The sequence below is a fragment of the Hylobates moloch genome, unplaced genomic scaffold (assembly GCF_009828535.3).
Source record: "Hylobates moloch isolate HMO894 unplaced genomic scaffold, HMol_V3 SCAFFOLD_6, whole genome shotgun sequence".
Lineage (NCBI taxonomy): Eukaryota > Metazoa > Chordata > Mammalia > Primates > Hylobatidae > Hylobates > Hylobates moloch.
In genome coordinates, this window is record NW_026652281.1 from 134,883,814 (window position 1) to 134,897,610 (window position 13,797).

The 13,797-nt window shown below is 46.6% G+C and overlaps 1 protein-coding gene across 2 annotated transcripts in view; it reads right to left on the reverse strand.

Annotated features, from left to right (window-relative positions):
- The window catches only part of CLINT1 (clathrin interactor 1), a 76,130-nt gene extending 72,922 nt beyond the window's left edge, over positions 1-3,208 (reverse strand). For both annotated transcript variants that reach the window (XM_032158503.2, XM_032158502.2), the window contains exon 1: positions 2,981-3,208. In XM_032158503.2, coding sequence (XP_032014394.1) covers positions 2,981-3,021 — 41 coding nt within the window. In that variant the 5' untranslated portion in view covers positions 3,022-3,208. The remainder of the gene's footprint in view (positions 1-2,980) is intronic.
- Between the last annotated feature and the right edge of the window lie 10,589 nt (positions 3,209-13,797).

The following is a 13,797-nucleotide window of genomic DNA, read 5'->3' on the forward strand; positions in this document are numbered from 1 at the left end:
AGCCGCTACCATACTGAATCTAAGAGTGGCTCCAGGAAACACATTTTTCAAAGAGTACATTTCTTTTTCTGAAGTAAAACCTCACTGGGTATCAATATACACTAAAAGTCCTAGTCTTCCTGAGTCATGGTCTTATTGCATAAAATATTTAAGTATAACATTTATTGATTACCACTTCTAAGAAAATTTCCCTTTTCAGCCTAAATTGTCTACAGAGGATAATGGCTCCAAAATTTGTCTGCTATTGTAGAAACTAGTTCCAACTATTTTTCCTTGATGGAAACGCATTTCTCCAATAGCCATCAAAGGTGGAAAAAGTCTTACTCTAGCCAGGTCCCCTCATTTTACAGATAAGGAACCCAAAGTCTGGAGATTCATGTGATTCTGCCTCAAATCATACATACAGCTAATTAAAAAGGTAATGCCATTATATGAACCCGATAGTTAAACCCCCTAACCTTTCTCTCATATAAGCCCTCATTCTATTGATCCATCTATCTGAATAGCCCTTAATCACGTCACTGTTTCTTCATTTCCAAGTTCCTTCATCATTTTATACCTCTGATAATCAGACCAGCCATTCTATGGATATGCTGCACGTCTATTATGGCATTATAAGGTGCACAGTCTAACAGATCCACGGTTCTGTACGATGCTTACATTTGGGGGGAAGAATTTCTTCTCTTCTTGCCAGTGAAAGATGAAAATTAAAATCCCCAGTACTCATCAGTAAATTAACCTCATGTTCTAATCTTAATATGTGTCAGACACCCACAAAAGCCTTAAAAAGTCTTTGGTGACAACATTCTTCTATGTTCTTGAATAATTTGGTTCAAGTCTACATCCTAAATTGGGTAGTAAAAAGATAGATAATATTTTTCAACAATAGCTTTTCCTTTAGATAACTACTTACATGGCAAATTTAACCTAAAGCACGTGAAGATTAGTAACAAGTATGATAAGCACATATGAAAGGTACAACAATAGTAGGAATATTGCCTCGATTTCTGTCTTATGAACAATGTACAGCCCCTTCAAATTTTTGAGTACCACAAATTTAGTCCTCTAAGAGAACAAGGTGTTTCTTAATGGTTTTATTCTGCTGACCTCTGACTTAGAAATAAAGAGGCAGTGCCAGGCACGGTGGTGCACGCCTGTAGTCCTGGCCACTTGGGAGGCTGAGGCGGGAGGATCACCTGGGCCCAGGAGTTGGAGGGTGCAGTGAGTTATGATCACACAAAAGAATAAGACCCCGTCAAAAAAAAAAAAAAAAAAAAAAAGGTAGCTTTTAGTCTTCTTTTGGCCTTTAAGAAACTATTTAAGTTGATATCCTAATCTTTACACAATATACTAAAAAAATGCCAATGAACCTAGATCTGGAAAAGAACTATGAGTTTATTTCATCTATGGTAAGCAAAAGCAAAGAATATATAAATAGCTAAAAATAACAAAATATATATAAATAGCTAAATAGTCCAAAATAAATAGCTGAAGCCTTAATAGCCAAATGAGTTGTTATAAAGGAAAATTATTAAAGCAAATCACTTTTCAAACTTGAAGCTTAAGAGGTTTATTTCACTCTAAATGCAAAACATTTGCTAGTTTCAAAAGTACACTAAACATATTATGTTAAGGGCTTTATATGCAATACAATCCCTTAACCCATAAGCCTCACAACAACATTCTAAGGTAGGTGTCGTTGCATTTTCATTTTGCACCAGAGAAAACTAGGGCACTGTGAGGATAAGTAACTTCCCCAAGGTTACAAAGCTTGAACCCAGCTTTGCAGGTTCTGAAACCTGTGCTCCTTAGGCACTCTGTTGCCTTCTTGGTAGCATAGAAAACATAAAAATACGGTCAAGCTCTAAGTTCCATCTGATGTATCAGACAAGGCACTGGAAATTACTTTGTTTCCTGGTGTCAAGAAAACAGTTTGCTATCTATACTTCCTGATTTTAGGTTAGGTAGGTGGCACAAATCAACTGTTTTTCTCACCACACTTATTGCATAATCATTAAAACCCAAAGGAAGAGGACTGCTTAAATTCTTAAACTTTATTTCCTGCTGGCCTAGAAGATCTTACTTAACCACTGTTATATCTGATATACTCATTTTAAAAGTTAAGGATTTCCTTGTGCAAGTAAGAGACTAAAGTTATTTCAGTCTTAAAGGAAATCAACTACGTACTGGTTGTTTTACCTGCTTTTAAAAGCAGATCAACAGGATATAAACCAGGGTTGTTTTTTCCTTAAGAAGAAATTTCTTAATGACCTCTTAATTTAATCGAATGGAACAAGTAGCACACCAAAAATGATGTGTAGTGGAAAAAGAAACAGAAGAAAAATCGCAAGAAGTTATATAGTGATCTACTTTCACTAGTGTTAGAAAAGCAAAGGATGAGTCTCTTCTTGAGTAACTTCAGGCTGACCACAATAGCCACTTGTTACACTACTACCACCCACTCCAACACTTCAGGTTCATTAGGAATTAAGAGGAGGCAAGGAAGGTAAAAGACACACCCCAACCAGGTCTAAGGTCTCTCCGTACTACACCGTGAGGGACACAGGGAACCAGTGCATTGTGCCCCCAACCCCCAAAACCTTCCCTGCTCCCCAGGAGGCAAAGCCCACAGCCTGAGAGCAAGACAGTCCTCCGGCCAGGGCAGTGACCCAGCGCCAAACAACCCGCCCCTTATGACCAAAGCGTCGGCACCCAGGGGTTGGAATAGGGGAAGGGATAGGAAGGCCTGGAAAGGAGAGAAGGGTGGCCAAGAGGATGTTTTTTAAAACGAGGGAGGGTCCCTCCCCAGCCTCGCCAGCGGGGATGAGGCCCGGGGCCGGGAAGGAGCGGGCCGCCGCCATGATGGGGCTGGCAGAGCCGGGGGGCGTGACGTGGGCAACCCCTAGCCCAAGGCCAGCTCCGTCTCCCCTTACCCCCTCCCCCACGTGGGCCTCGACCACAACTGCCCCCCGATACTCACGCTTTGTCCACCAGCTCGCGCACCTTCCACATGTTCAACATCGTGCCCCGCGGGGGACGGGCCGCCGCCTCCCTCTCCTGCTCCCCACGGACCCCGGAACACTTCCGTACCGGGGCAGTTCCAGGCCGGGGTCACCGCCGCCCGCCGCCTCGAACTCCCCCAGTCAGCAGCTTCCTTTGCCACAGCAGCGACGCCGCCGGTGACACGTCGAGACGCGGCAGCAGAGGTGCTGCGTGGAGCGGAAGTGCCCGACAGGCCGCCGCTGCGCGCGGTGCACGCCGGGACTTGTAGTTTTCCCTGAGTGCCGAGCGGGGCCGGTTCAGTTGCGAGAGCTCAGAGGAGTTGGGTTGGTTTCTCTTAAGCTTTCCCAGTCCCCGGCACCATACCTACCGAGCCAGAAATTTTGGAGGTGGGGCCCAGCGATCTGTGCTTTTACAAATCCTCTAAGTGATTCTGATCACGCTCAAGTTTCAGAACCACTGGTGCGGGATCTAGTCACACTCAAACACTTTTCATATGTAAGGCAGTATTGCTGTTATTAGTAATGATTATACAGAAGTATGATTGGCATATGTATTCCTCATCGACAGACACATCGCTGTATTTATTTCCCAATGCCCAAGTCCACTTAGATCTCTAGGCCTTAGTTTCCACCCCTGTAAAATTGAAGAACTTGTATTCTAAATCCTCTTCCTCTCTAATTCTATGATACAATGTTTTATATTTAGACAACTACCTGAAATCCTCGTTAAATGCTTTACTATAAACCTCAGAAACTCAGTTCACACTCCATGGGAAACTAAAAAGCCAACATTATATATACACGCACACATACACATATATATGACAGGTTTGTGTTTTTTAAGGATAAATATGCACATTGCTTCCATTGCTTTGTTGCAATGGTTGTCATCGTTTCCTTCTCTACTTACTCATTTTTATCAGTGCTCACGTTAAAGCTACAAGCAACCTTAAGTTTCATTTGATCCATCTGCTGAAATTTTACAGTTCTTTTCATCCTACAAATATTTATTGAGCATCTTGTGTGTTCCAGAAGTGGGGAATACAGTTAAAGACCCAGCTCTCTTGGAATTTAAAGGTAATTGGAAGAAGCATATAATAAACAAGGAAACATTTAAGATAATTGCATATAGTGTAATTGTTTAGCGGGTTCTTTCTGCCCACTTTACAGATAAAGTCAGTTCACTGCGACCAAGTCGTTGCAGTGAAGAGTTTGACATGAGGCTGGCCACGCCACTTGAGAGACAGAGTTATTACTCAAATCAATCTTCCTGAACATTTGGAAGCTAGAGTTTTTCAAAGATAGTTTGGTGGGCAGAGGTTTAGGGCATGGGTGCTGCTGATTTGTTAGGGATGCAATCAGAGGAGTGTGGAAAATGGTTCTCCTTTGCTGAATCGGCTTCTGGATGGAGGGCCAGCAGAGGAGTGGCTGGTCTGGGTGGGGCCATCCATTTTTCAGAAATTGCAAAAGCCTGAAAAGACGTCTTAAAAGGCCAATCTTAGGTTCTACAATAGCTCATTACAGGCCAGGCAGTGGCTTACGCCTGTTATCCCAGCATTTTGGGAGGCTGGGAGGCCAAGGTAGGAGGATCACTTGAGCCCAGGAGTTTGAGACCAGCCTGGGCAACAAAGTGAGACTCTCCCCCTCATCTTTAAAAAAAAAAAAAAAAAAAAAAATAGCCAGACCTGTGAGGCCAGCTACTTGGGAGGTTGAAATGGGAGGATCCCTTGAAAGGATCAAATAAAGACTCCAATTCACAAAGAAGTGAAATTGATAGCTGCTAGTCATGAAGCTAGGTAACAATAATCCCAAATAAACAACCTCTGACCCGGGTCCCTCAAGTGAAACCACCTCTTTTCTTTCTTTTTTTTTTTTTTTTTTGAGTTGGAGGTCTCACTCTGTTGCCCCAGCTGATCTGAAACTCCTGGGCTCAAGCAATCCTCCCACCTCAGTCTCTCAAGTAGCTGAGACTACAGGAAACCCTCTCCAAGTTGTATTCACTTAATTACCGAAAGCAGCTTTGAAAAAAGTTTCAGTAAGGCTTTCGGATTGAGGCCCCAAGAGAAAGAAGCAAGGTTGAAGGAACTGACAGGCAGAAAAATACAGCAAGCAGAAATCCAAAGTTATCTCAGAGCTTTGTAATGGTAGGAGTACTTGGTCTGATACGAAGTGAGTTGGAGAGGTGGGTGGGGAGAGACAGGTAAAGATGAGCAGAGATGAGTAGAGGAATAGGGCTTTCAAATAAGAAGTTTGTATTTTTTTGTTGAAAAGACTATCCAGCTCAAGATCCCAGAGATGGAATGTGGCCAGAGGAGATAAGAAAGAGAAACTACTTTGCATAAATAAGAGCTCAGCAAGTTAACTTTCAAGCAAGTGAGTCCAGAGTACACCTGCAGAACGGGCCTGGCCCAAAAACAACCACCTTCCCTCCCCTGGGCCTGTTTGGGTGTTCACAGCAGGGCACTGTCAGCCTCTTTCCTCATTCCAAAACCAAGTTTGCGTATATCTAGACCCATCCTAGAGTTGTCACCTATGACATTTGCACAGTCAGCTGGAGCCATCTGGAATGGAACGCCAAAAAATCTGCCTGTCCACTTCTAATTCAAGAGACCCTTTAAAGGACTCAGAAAAATCAGACCAGGAGACTTTGTTAAAAAGTGATCTCCAGAGACTATTTGCATGTCAACAAAGTGTTCCATTTTTACCTTTTATCTTGCAAGTTCGAGAGCAGTTTCCATAGTAACTTCTTTGTGGTAATTCAAATGTTCATGGTAGAAAAATAAATGAGAAAATGCTCCACCCACTCCTCTTCAGGAAACATATATTTTTTACTAAATGAGCAGACACTTTTAGTAAGGCCAAAGCAACACAAGTTTTGAAGGAAAAAAAAAAAAAAAGGCCAGATGTGGTGGCTCAGGCCTGTAATCCCAGCACTTTGGGAGGCCAAGGTGGGTGGATCACCTGAGGTCGGGAGTTTGAGACCAGCCTGACCAACATGAAGAAACCCTGTCTCTACTAAAAATACAAAATTAGCTGGGCATGGGGGCGCATGCCTGTAATCCCAGCTACTCAGGGGGCTGAGGCAGGAGAATCACTTGAACCTGGGAGGTGGAGGTTGCAGTGAGCTGAGATCACATACGAAACTCATCTAAAAATATATATATATGCACATATATACTCAGTTATGTTAATGATGTGTGTTGTGAGAAGCAGTGTAGACAATGGACACTGACTGCTTATCTCATGTGGTCACCTCCCTAGAGTTTCCTTGGCGGAGTTTAATTCATGGTACATGGGTATGGCAGCCATGGAAAAGCACCATCCAGACCTACTTTCAAGAGAACCAGTTGCAAGGAGTGTGGTTGACTGACAGCTTCCTGCTGTCTTCCTCTGGGATCATTTATGCCAAGGGCATACTCTCTGTAGGGCTATTCCCAGCAATGACTGAGAAAGGTGTGCTGGAGCCAGGCCATTTCTGCCCAGTGCTGGACTCCTTCACTGGGCAATCATTGACCTGGGATTCCCATTGACTTGGCCCAGATTTCCTGAAAGCCTTGCTGCAATCAGACGCTCTTCCTACCCAATCTTCCTTCCTTCCTTCTCTTCCTTGACAGGTGTCAGAATTTCCTTGTGGTCTCAGACCCTCCCCACCTGCTCTTGCTCTCGCTTCCCTTTTTCCTTCATAGTCATTTCCCCTAATATATCTTATACTTCTAATTCTGTCTTGGCTTCTGTTTCCTGTAGTACCCAAACTGACACAGCAGGTGAACATTTGCACCTTGGTTTCAGTATTTGGACTCACGAGTCTTGTTTTTCATCACACCTGACTGCTCATCTCCAGAGGTCAGAATATTGGTTTCTTTTTTTTTTTTTTTTGAGATGGAGTCTCGCTCTGTCACCCAGGCTGGAGTGAAGTGGTGCAATCTCGGCTCACTGCAACCTCCGCCTCTTGGGTTCAAGTGATTCTCCTGTCTCAGCCTCCCGAGTAGCTGGGATTACAGGCGTCTGCCACCAAGCCCAGCTAGTTTTTTGTATCTTTAGTAGAGACAGTGTTTCACCATGTTGGTCAGGCTGTTCTCGAACTCCTGACCTCAGGTGATCCGCCCACCTTGGCCTCCCAAAGTGCTGGGATTACAGGTGTAAGCCACTGCTCCTGGCCAATTTTTTTTTTGTATTTTTAGTAGAGACAGGGTTTCACCATGTTGGCCAGGCTGGTCTTGAACTCCTGACCTCAGATGGTCCACCTGCCTCGGCCTCCCAAAGTGCTGGGATTACAGGCATAAGCCACCGCACCCAGCTGTAACCACATTTTCTATTAGGCATCCAAGAGAGAAGAGGCACTTTAGTCTTTCATCCACTGACTCTGACACCTCAAAAGATAACTCTGATTGGCCCAGTTTGGACCATGTGCCTATCTTGGGTCCTATCACCTCTAGAGAGGCCTGCCTTACAGAATTTGTAGCCCTAGTAGAACCACATGGAGTGGGGAAAGAAGAAAGAATTCTCTGAAGGAACTCTGAAGAGAATCATGCCCTGGCAGACAAAAGCAAGAGTTGTTTACAACTGTTAAATGTAAGATGGGGTCTGGGACTTGTACTTTGAAAAAACCTTCTAAGTGATTTTGCTGGGGTTTGTGATGCCCTGGGCTAGATGACACAGGTCCTTCCCAGCTCTTGGAATTCCACAAAAGTAGCTGGGTTGGGAAGAGCAAAACAGAGAAGACTATCATAGGGGAGGCCCGGTGTGGTGCCTCACACCTGTAATTCCAGCACTTTGGGAGGCTGAGGCAGGCAGATTGCCTGAGGTCAAGAGTTCGAGACCAGCCTGAGCAACATGGTGAAACCCTGTCTCTACTAAAAATATAAAAATTAGTGGGGCATGGTGGCGCATGCCTGTAGTCCCAGCTACTCGGGAGACTGCGGCATGAGAATCACTTGAACCCGGGAGGTGGAGGTTGCAGTGAGGCGAGATTGTGCCATTGCACTCCAGCCTAAGCAACAGAGTAAGACTCTGTCTCAAAAAAAAAAAAAAAAAGAAAAGAAAAAGAGAAAGAACAAAAGAAAAAAACTATAATAGGGAACAGCATAAAAGAAAAGGAAGCAATGCAGAGGGAAGGAGTTAAGTGGTCTGAGGCTGCTGTGGCGCTGCTGGCATTCTGCAGCAGGTAGACTGATGGCGGGGCATGCCTTCCTTCCTGTTCTGCCGACAGTTGGGCTCTTCTTGGCTGACATTCAATCCCCTTTCAGGGCTGTCAGTGTAGCTCAGGTGGGCCTATTCAGAAAGCTTGATAGGTGCTCTAAAGGGCTAACATATTTGCATTCCTTCTGTGAGAATGGGCAAGCTCCAGCAGGAGGAGAGATAGAGGCAGAAATGCTCTTAGAATCATTTCCCTGCCTCCTGGGATGCTCTGTCTTCTGTCTCCCGAAACAAGTGAGCCTGGAGTGGATGTACTGTTCCTAGAGTCTAGGCCTCTGAAAATGCCACTCACAAGAAAGTGCCATCAGTGAAGCAACGAGGCCACTTGTGACTGTGGGAATTTATCCTGCATGGTCAAGTCAGAGTCAGGGGTGAGTGGGGTAGATGTCAGAAAGGATGGGCTGGCTGGTTTTTGAGGCAGGGTCCTTCTGGACAAGGTCAGAAAGCTCCTACGTGTCCAGAGTTCATACTGAAGCTCCAACAGAACCTGAACTCTATCAGTTCATCAAAAGAATTGTGCTCTAGGCCCGGGCGCGGTGGCTCACACACGTAATCCCAGCACTTTGGGAGGCCGAGGCAGGTGGATCACGAGGTCAGGAGATCGAGACCATCCTGGCTAACACGGTGAAACCCTGTCTCTACTAAAAAATACAAAAGAAATTAGCTGGGTGTGGTGGCGGGCACCTGTAATCCCAGCTACTCCAGGAGGCTGAAGCAGGTGAATGGCATGAACCCAGGAGGCAGAGCTTGCAGTGAGCTGAGATCGCGCCACTGCACTCCAGCCTGGGCAACTGGGCATCAGAGCAAGACTCTGTCTCAAAAAAAAAATAGAATTGTGCTCTAGACCGGGTGCGGGGATCACACCTGTAATCCCAGCACTTTGAGAGATTGAGGTGAGTGGATCACTTGAGCCCAAGAGTTTGAGACTAACCTGGGAAACATGGCTAAAAAAAAAAAAATTAGCCGGGCCTGGGGACTTATGCCTGTAGTCCCAGCTACACAGAGGGCTGAGCAGGAGGACTGCTTGAGTCTGGAAAGGTAGAGGCTTCAGTGAGCTGTGATCATGCCACCGCACTCCAGCCTGGGCGGCAGAGTAAGACCCTGTCTCAAAAACAAAAAAACAATTTCTTTGAAAAAACAATATTTAAGGCCGGGCACAGTGGCTCACACCTGTAATCCCAGCACTTTGGGAGGCCAAGGCAGGTGGATCACGAGGTCAGGAGAACGAGACCATCCTGGCTAACACGGTAAAACCCCGTCTCTACTAAAAATATAAAAAAATTATCCAGGTATGGTGGCGGGTGCCTGTAGTCCCAGCTACCTCAGGAGACTGAGGTAGGAGAATGGCGAGAACCGGGGAGGCGGAGGTTGCAGTGAGCTGAGATCACGCCACTGCACTCCAGCCTGGGCAACACAGCGAGATTGTGTCTCAAATCAAAAATCGAAAATAAAAATAAAAAGAAAAGAAAAAAGAAAAAACAATATTTAAAAAATATATAAGTAAGAAAATAACTGTGCTGTAGAGAAAGAGCTTACTAAAATGGAGCTCAAAAGAGACGGATGCACAGACCACTGCTCTTTAGTCAACAGAATGTGTGTGGCTAAAGACTTGGGTGGGGTGTGAAAGGGGCCGGGCGGAGACCAAACTACACCGGTCGCGGTCAAGAGATCTTTATTGGAGGTATCCAGCGGCACCACGCAAGGAGAAGGAAGAGAAGAGAGAGAGGGCTGCTGGTGTGCTGGGTTTTATATCCCTTGGGCCTACGTGGATTGGGCTAGGGGCGGGCCCAAGGGAAGGCGAGAGATGCTTCTTTCTGATTGGCCCTCCTTTGGCGGGTTCAGACAGTGCCCGGTCAAGGAGGGGAGAAGAACCCGGAACCGGCCCCATCTTAAGGTACGGCGCCATTTTAAGGTACCCCATGTTACCTAACATTCCTCTCTTTTTGTTTTCTTAAATGGGGGAAAATGGGCATCGTGGTTCATCTGGCCGCTTCCTGCTGAGTGGGGGCGCTGTGGGGAGGGGGCACAGGGAGAACTGTCAGGGTTGTGCATGGGGTAATGTTCCTTGTAGGTATAGATCCTCCAGTGCCGTGAGCCAGTTGAGGGGCAGGGATGGGTTGGCAATGAGCCAGCTATCGGTGCGGAGATCGTTGAGAAATTTGTGGAATCGGTTGGCGGTTGTCATGACTGGCTTGGGTTAGCAGGTTGTGAGCCCGTCTGTGGAATCTGTCCTGTCCTCGCTGGTGGCTAAAAGTTGGTAGTTTCTGAGGAGAAGCTGGTTAAATGTTTGGTTAGATATGGAAGAGAAACTTAATGAGGCAGGGGAGTAGTGCACAGAAAGCGAGGGTACCCATTAGGGGGCCTAAAAAGGGAAGGAGCCAAGCTAAGAGGGGGGTTTTGAGCATTTCCCAAAGGGAGGGAGTAGTGCTAGCATTGATTAGTTTACGTTTTATCTGATGTAGGTTTTAATGCTAGTTTCGATTACTTGGGACTCATTAATGTAATAACAACAGTTCTCCTGTAAGAAGATGCAAATACCGCCTTTTTCGGCTGTGAGTAGGTCGATGGCACGGCGGTTTTGAAGGGTAACACCAGCTAGAGATGTGATTTGTCGTTGGAGGGCGGCTAGAGTCTGAGCCGTTTCCTCAATGGCCGTCTGCATCTGGGTTTGGAAATCTGAAAATTGGGATACGCTGTATCCTAAAGAGGTGGCTCCTAGTCCTGTACCTATGAGAGAGGTTGTTAGAGAGATTCCAAGCATGATAGGTAGGAAGATTGCTCTTTTTTTCCGACTGTCCTCAGGAGAGTTGAGTTTAGGGTGATCAAACTGATAGGCTTGAAGGCCTTCAGAGAAGGAGAGCAATGTGAGTTGAGGGCCTAGTGTGGTGGGTATGCAGGGGCCAGGGATAGAGGAATTAATAGCTGTTAAAAGGCTGTCTGGAGCTGGAAAGTTGGGGGGGGGTGACAGTTTGTTTGCATGTTACATTGTGGGGCGATGTGGGGTGGTAGCTGGTGTTGTTACAGGTAGGAATAGGGACGCTGAGGTTGGCAGGGAGGGGGATATGGGAGATTACAAAGCCAGTGGTCGAGGGGAGGAGTTGCTTGTGTTTATGGAGCTAGATAGTGGAACCGCAGCAAGAGGGGGTTTGTTGATGTTTGCACATAAGAAACAATCGGAAGTAGGGACCTGAGAGGTGTTGTGTTAATTTCGGCTAGAGCCTGTTGGGAGTCAGTTTTTAGGGTACGGGTGATGGTTATGGTTTGTGCTGGATAAGACCAGGCGTTGCTTGGGTATATTCCCCCTGTGGCTGCCTGGCCCCAGATTGCGTTGGCTGGGTCGGAATTGCTCGAAATGATGCATTGTTTTGGTGACATAATATATGAATGGGGTCTGTCTGGTTTTTTTTGGTGATTTAATTCATAACACAGCTGGTTCAGGGACACCCACAGTTTTGGGGCCATTCAGTTTTACAGGCGCTGTGGGATTGTTGGTGTGGAAAGCAAATGGCAAAGTGGAACACGTGGAAATAAGGGTCCTAACCGCTATTTATTACGGTGAGTTTAGGGAGGGGAAGGTTTACTGAGGATGTGTTGATGGAGCATCGGGTGTAACTGATGACATTGGTGTGTGATCTCCGGTTAGCGTTGTAGGTTTCTTTGAGGGTGAACAGGTAGTAGGGTTGTGAAGGGGGCCTGTTGGTGGAGGAGGGTCCATAGAAGAAGATGTAAGAGGCGGAGAGCCAGAAGAGCGGGCTCGGAGCAGGCATGAGGGCGGCAGCTTATACCTTAGGAATAGTAGGAAGGGAGGACGTTTTAGAAATGCGAACTTTGAGAGGGTTGTGGGGTATGGGCGTGCCTGGCTTTAGAGGGGTTTGTGGGTTCATGTTTAAGGAGAGACAGGCAGGAGGGTGGTGGGATTGAGGGGTGCACATGTTTGGAAAGTTACAGCAGAATCGTGCAGAAAGGAAACTAGGAGAGACAGTACGTGGCAAGGGGGAAGGGTTTGTAGACTTTTATAGGTCAAGAGTTCCTTGAGTTGATGGGGGGAGGTAATGACAACAGCTGCCCTAAACGTTAATTTCTTTGACTCTTGAAGTAGTAGGTAGGCTGCAGCCAGGGCCCGAAGGCAGGGGGCCCACCCTCGCACGGTGGGGTCTAGTCGGCTGGCAGGAATGCAGAGCCTCCCATAGTGAGAGAAGAAGGGGTATATGTATACGGGGATGGCTGAACAGGGCGTCCCCTATTAGCCGATGGCCGCGTTTCGAGTCAGAACCTTCGAGCCTGTCGTCACCAAAACGAAAGAACTGATGGGCCTCTGTAAGGCCGAGGGTCATGGGTTACCTGGTACCAGGATTTTTTGAGCGAGAGAAGGGAGGAAACCCAGGCCAGACGAGTGAGGAGGGAAAGGAGAAAACTCAGTTCCCTGCGGGCCAAGTCCGCTCTCAGAATTGTTTGGATAGGTATGCAACTGCCGCAAAGGTGGGTCTGTGCATCTGACCTAGGACTCCAAGAGCCAAGCCATTGTGCTCATGTACATATAGAATGAAAGTTTGTTTTAAGTCTGGAAGATGTAGGGCTGGGGCTTTGAGTAGTGCCTGTTAGAGTGACAGGAAGGGCTGCTTGACTGTGGCCTCTACAGGCTCCGATGGGGTACCTCGGGAGAGATCATATAGGGGCTTTGCTAATAAAGAGTAGTTGGGGATCCAAGTTCTAAAGTAGCCTGCTAGTCCTAAGAAGGAGAGTATCTCTTGTTTGGTTTTTGGGATGGGAAGACTTCTAATGAAGCACTTTCGGTCTAGGGTGATGGCCTTTGAGTCATGGGCAAGGAGGACTCCTAGATAGGTGACTTGAGTGAGGGAGAGCTGGACCTTTTGGGGGGATACTTGGTAGCCTCGGTCAGCAAGGAAGTTGAGAAGAGAGGTGGTGTCAGTTTGTGAACGTATTGTAGGAGGGTGGACTGGGGAAAGTGTGATTTTTGTAGGTCTGAGGCAAGAGTTTGACCAAAGATATGGGGGCTATCTCTGAACCCTTGGGGAAGCACTGTCCACTTGAGCTGTTGTGACTGTTTAGTGTCTGGGTCAGTCCAAGTGAAGGCGAACAGGTCTTGTGACTGAGGGGAGAGGGGAATGGTGAAAAAGGCATCTTTAAGATCTATGACTGAGAATTGTGTGGCACTAGGAGGAATAGAGGGTAAGAGCTGAGGTCTTGGATGAGGCGGAACGTACCATTGGGTTTTTTAGGGGTGTTAAATGGAGAATGGGTTGGCCTGAGGAACCCTTTTCTTAAGAGGTCTAAAATAATTGGTTGTAATCCTTTCAGGCTGGAGACGGGGAGAGGATATTGGGGTTGGCTGGGGAAGTGGTGTGGGTTTTTAAGGACGCTGGCTGGGAGCAAATCTATGGAACTCGCTACCAAGGCAAGGGGTGAGGTGGATTGCGGGAGGGTGATTGTGTTGAAGGTGATGGAGGTAAAGGTGACGGGACGTCCATCCACTGTTAAAGAGACCCTGGGCTTCAGTGAAGTGATGACATGTGTCGGGGGAGGAATCCCAAGGCCCCGTCAGTCCTCAATGGCTATTCCTAGAAGGTCTGGAGTTGGG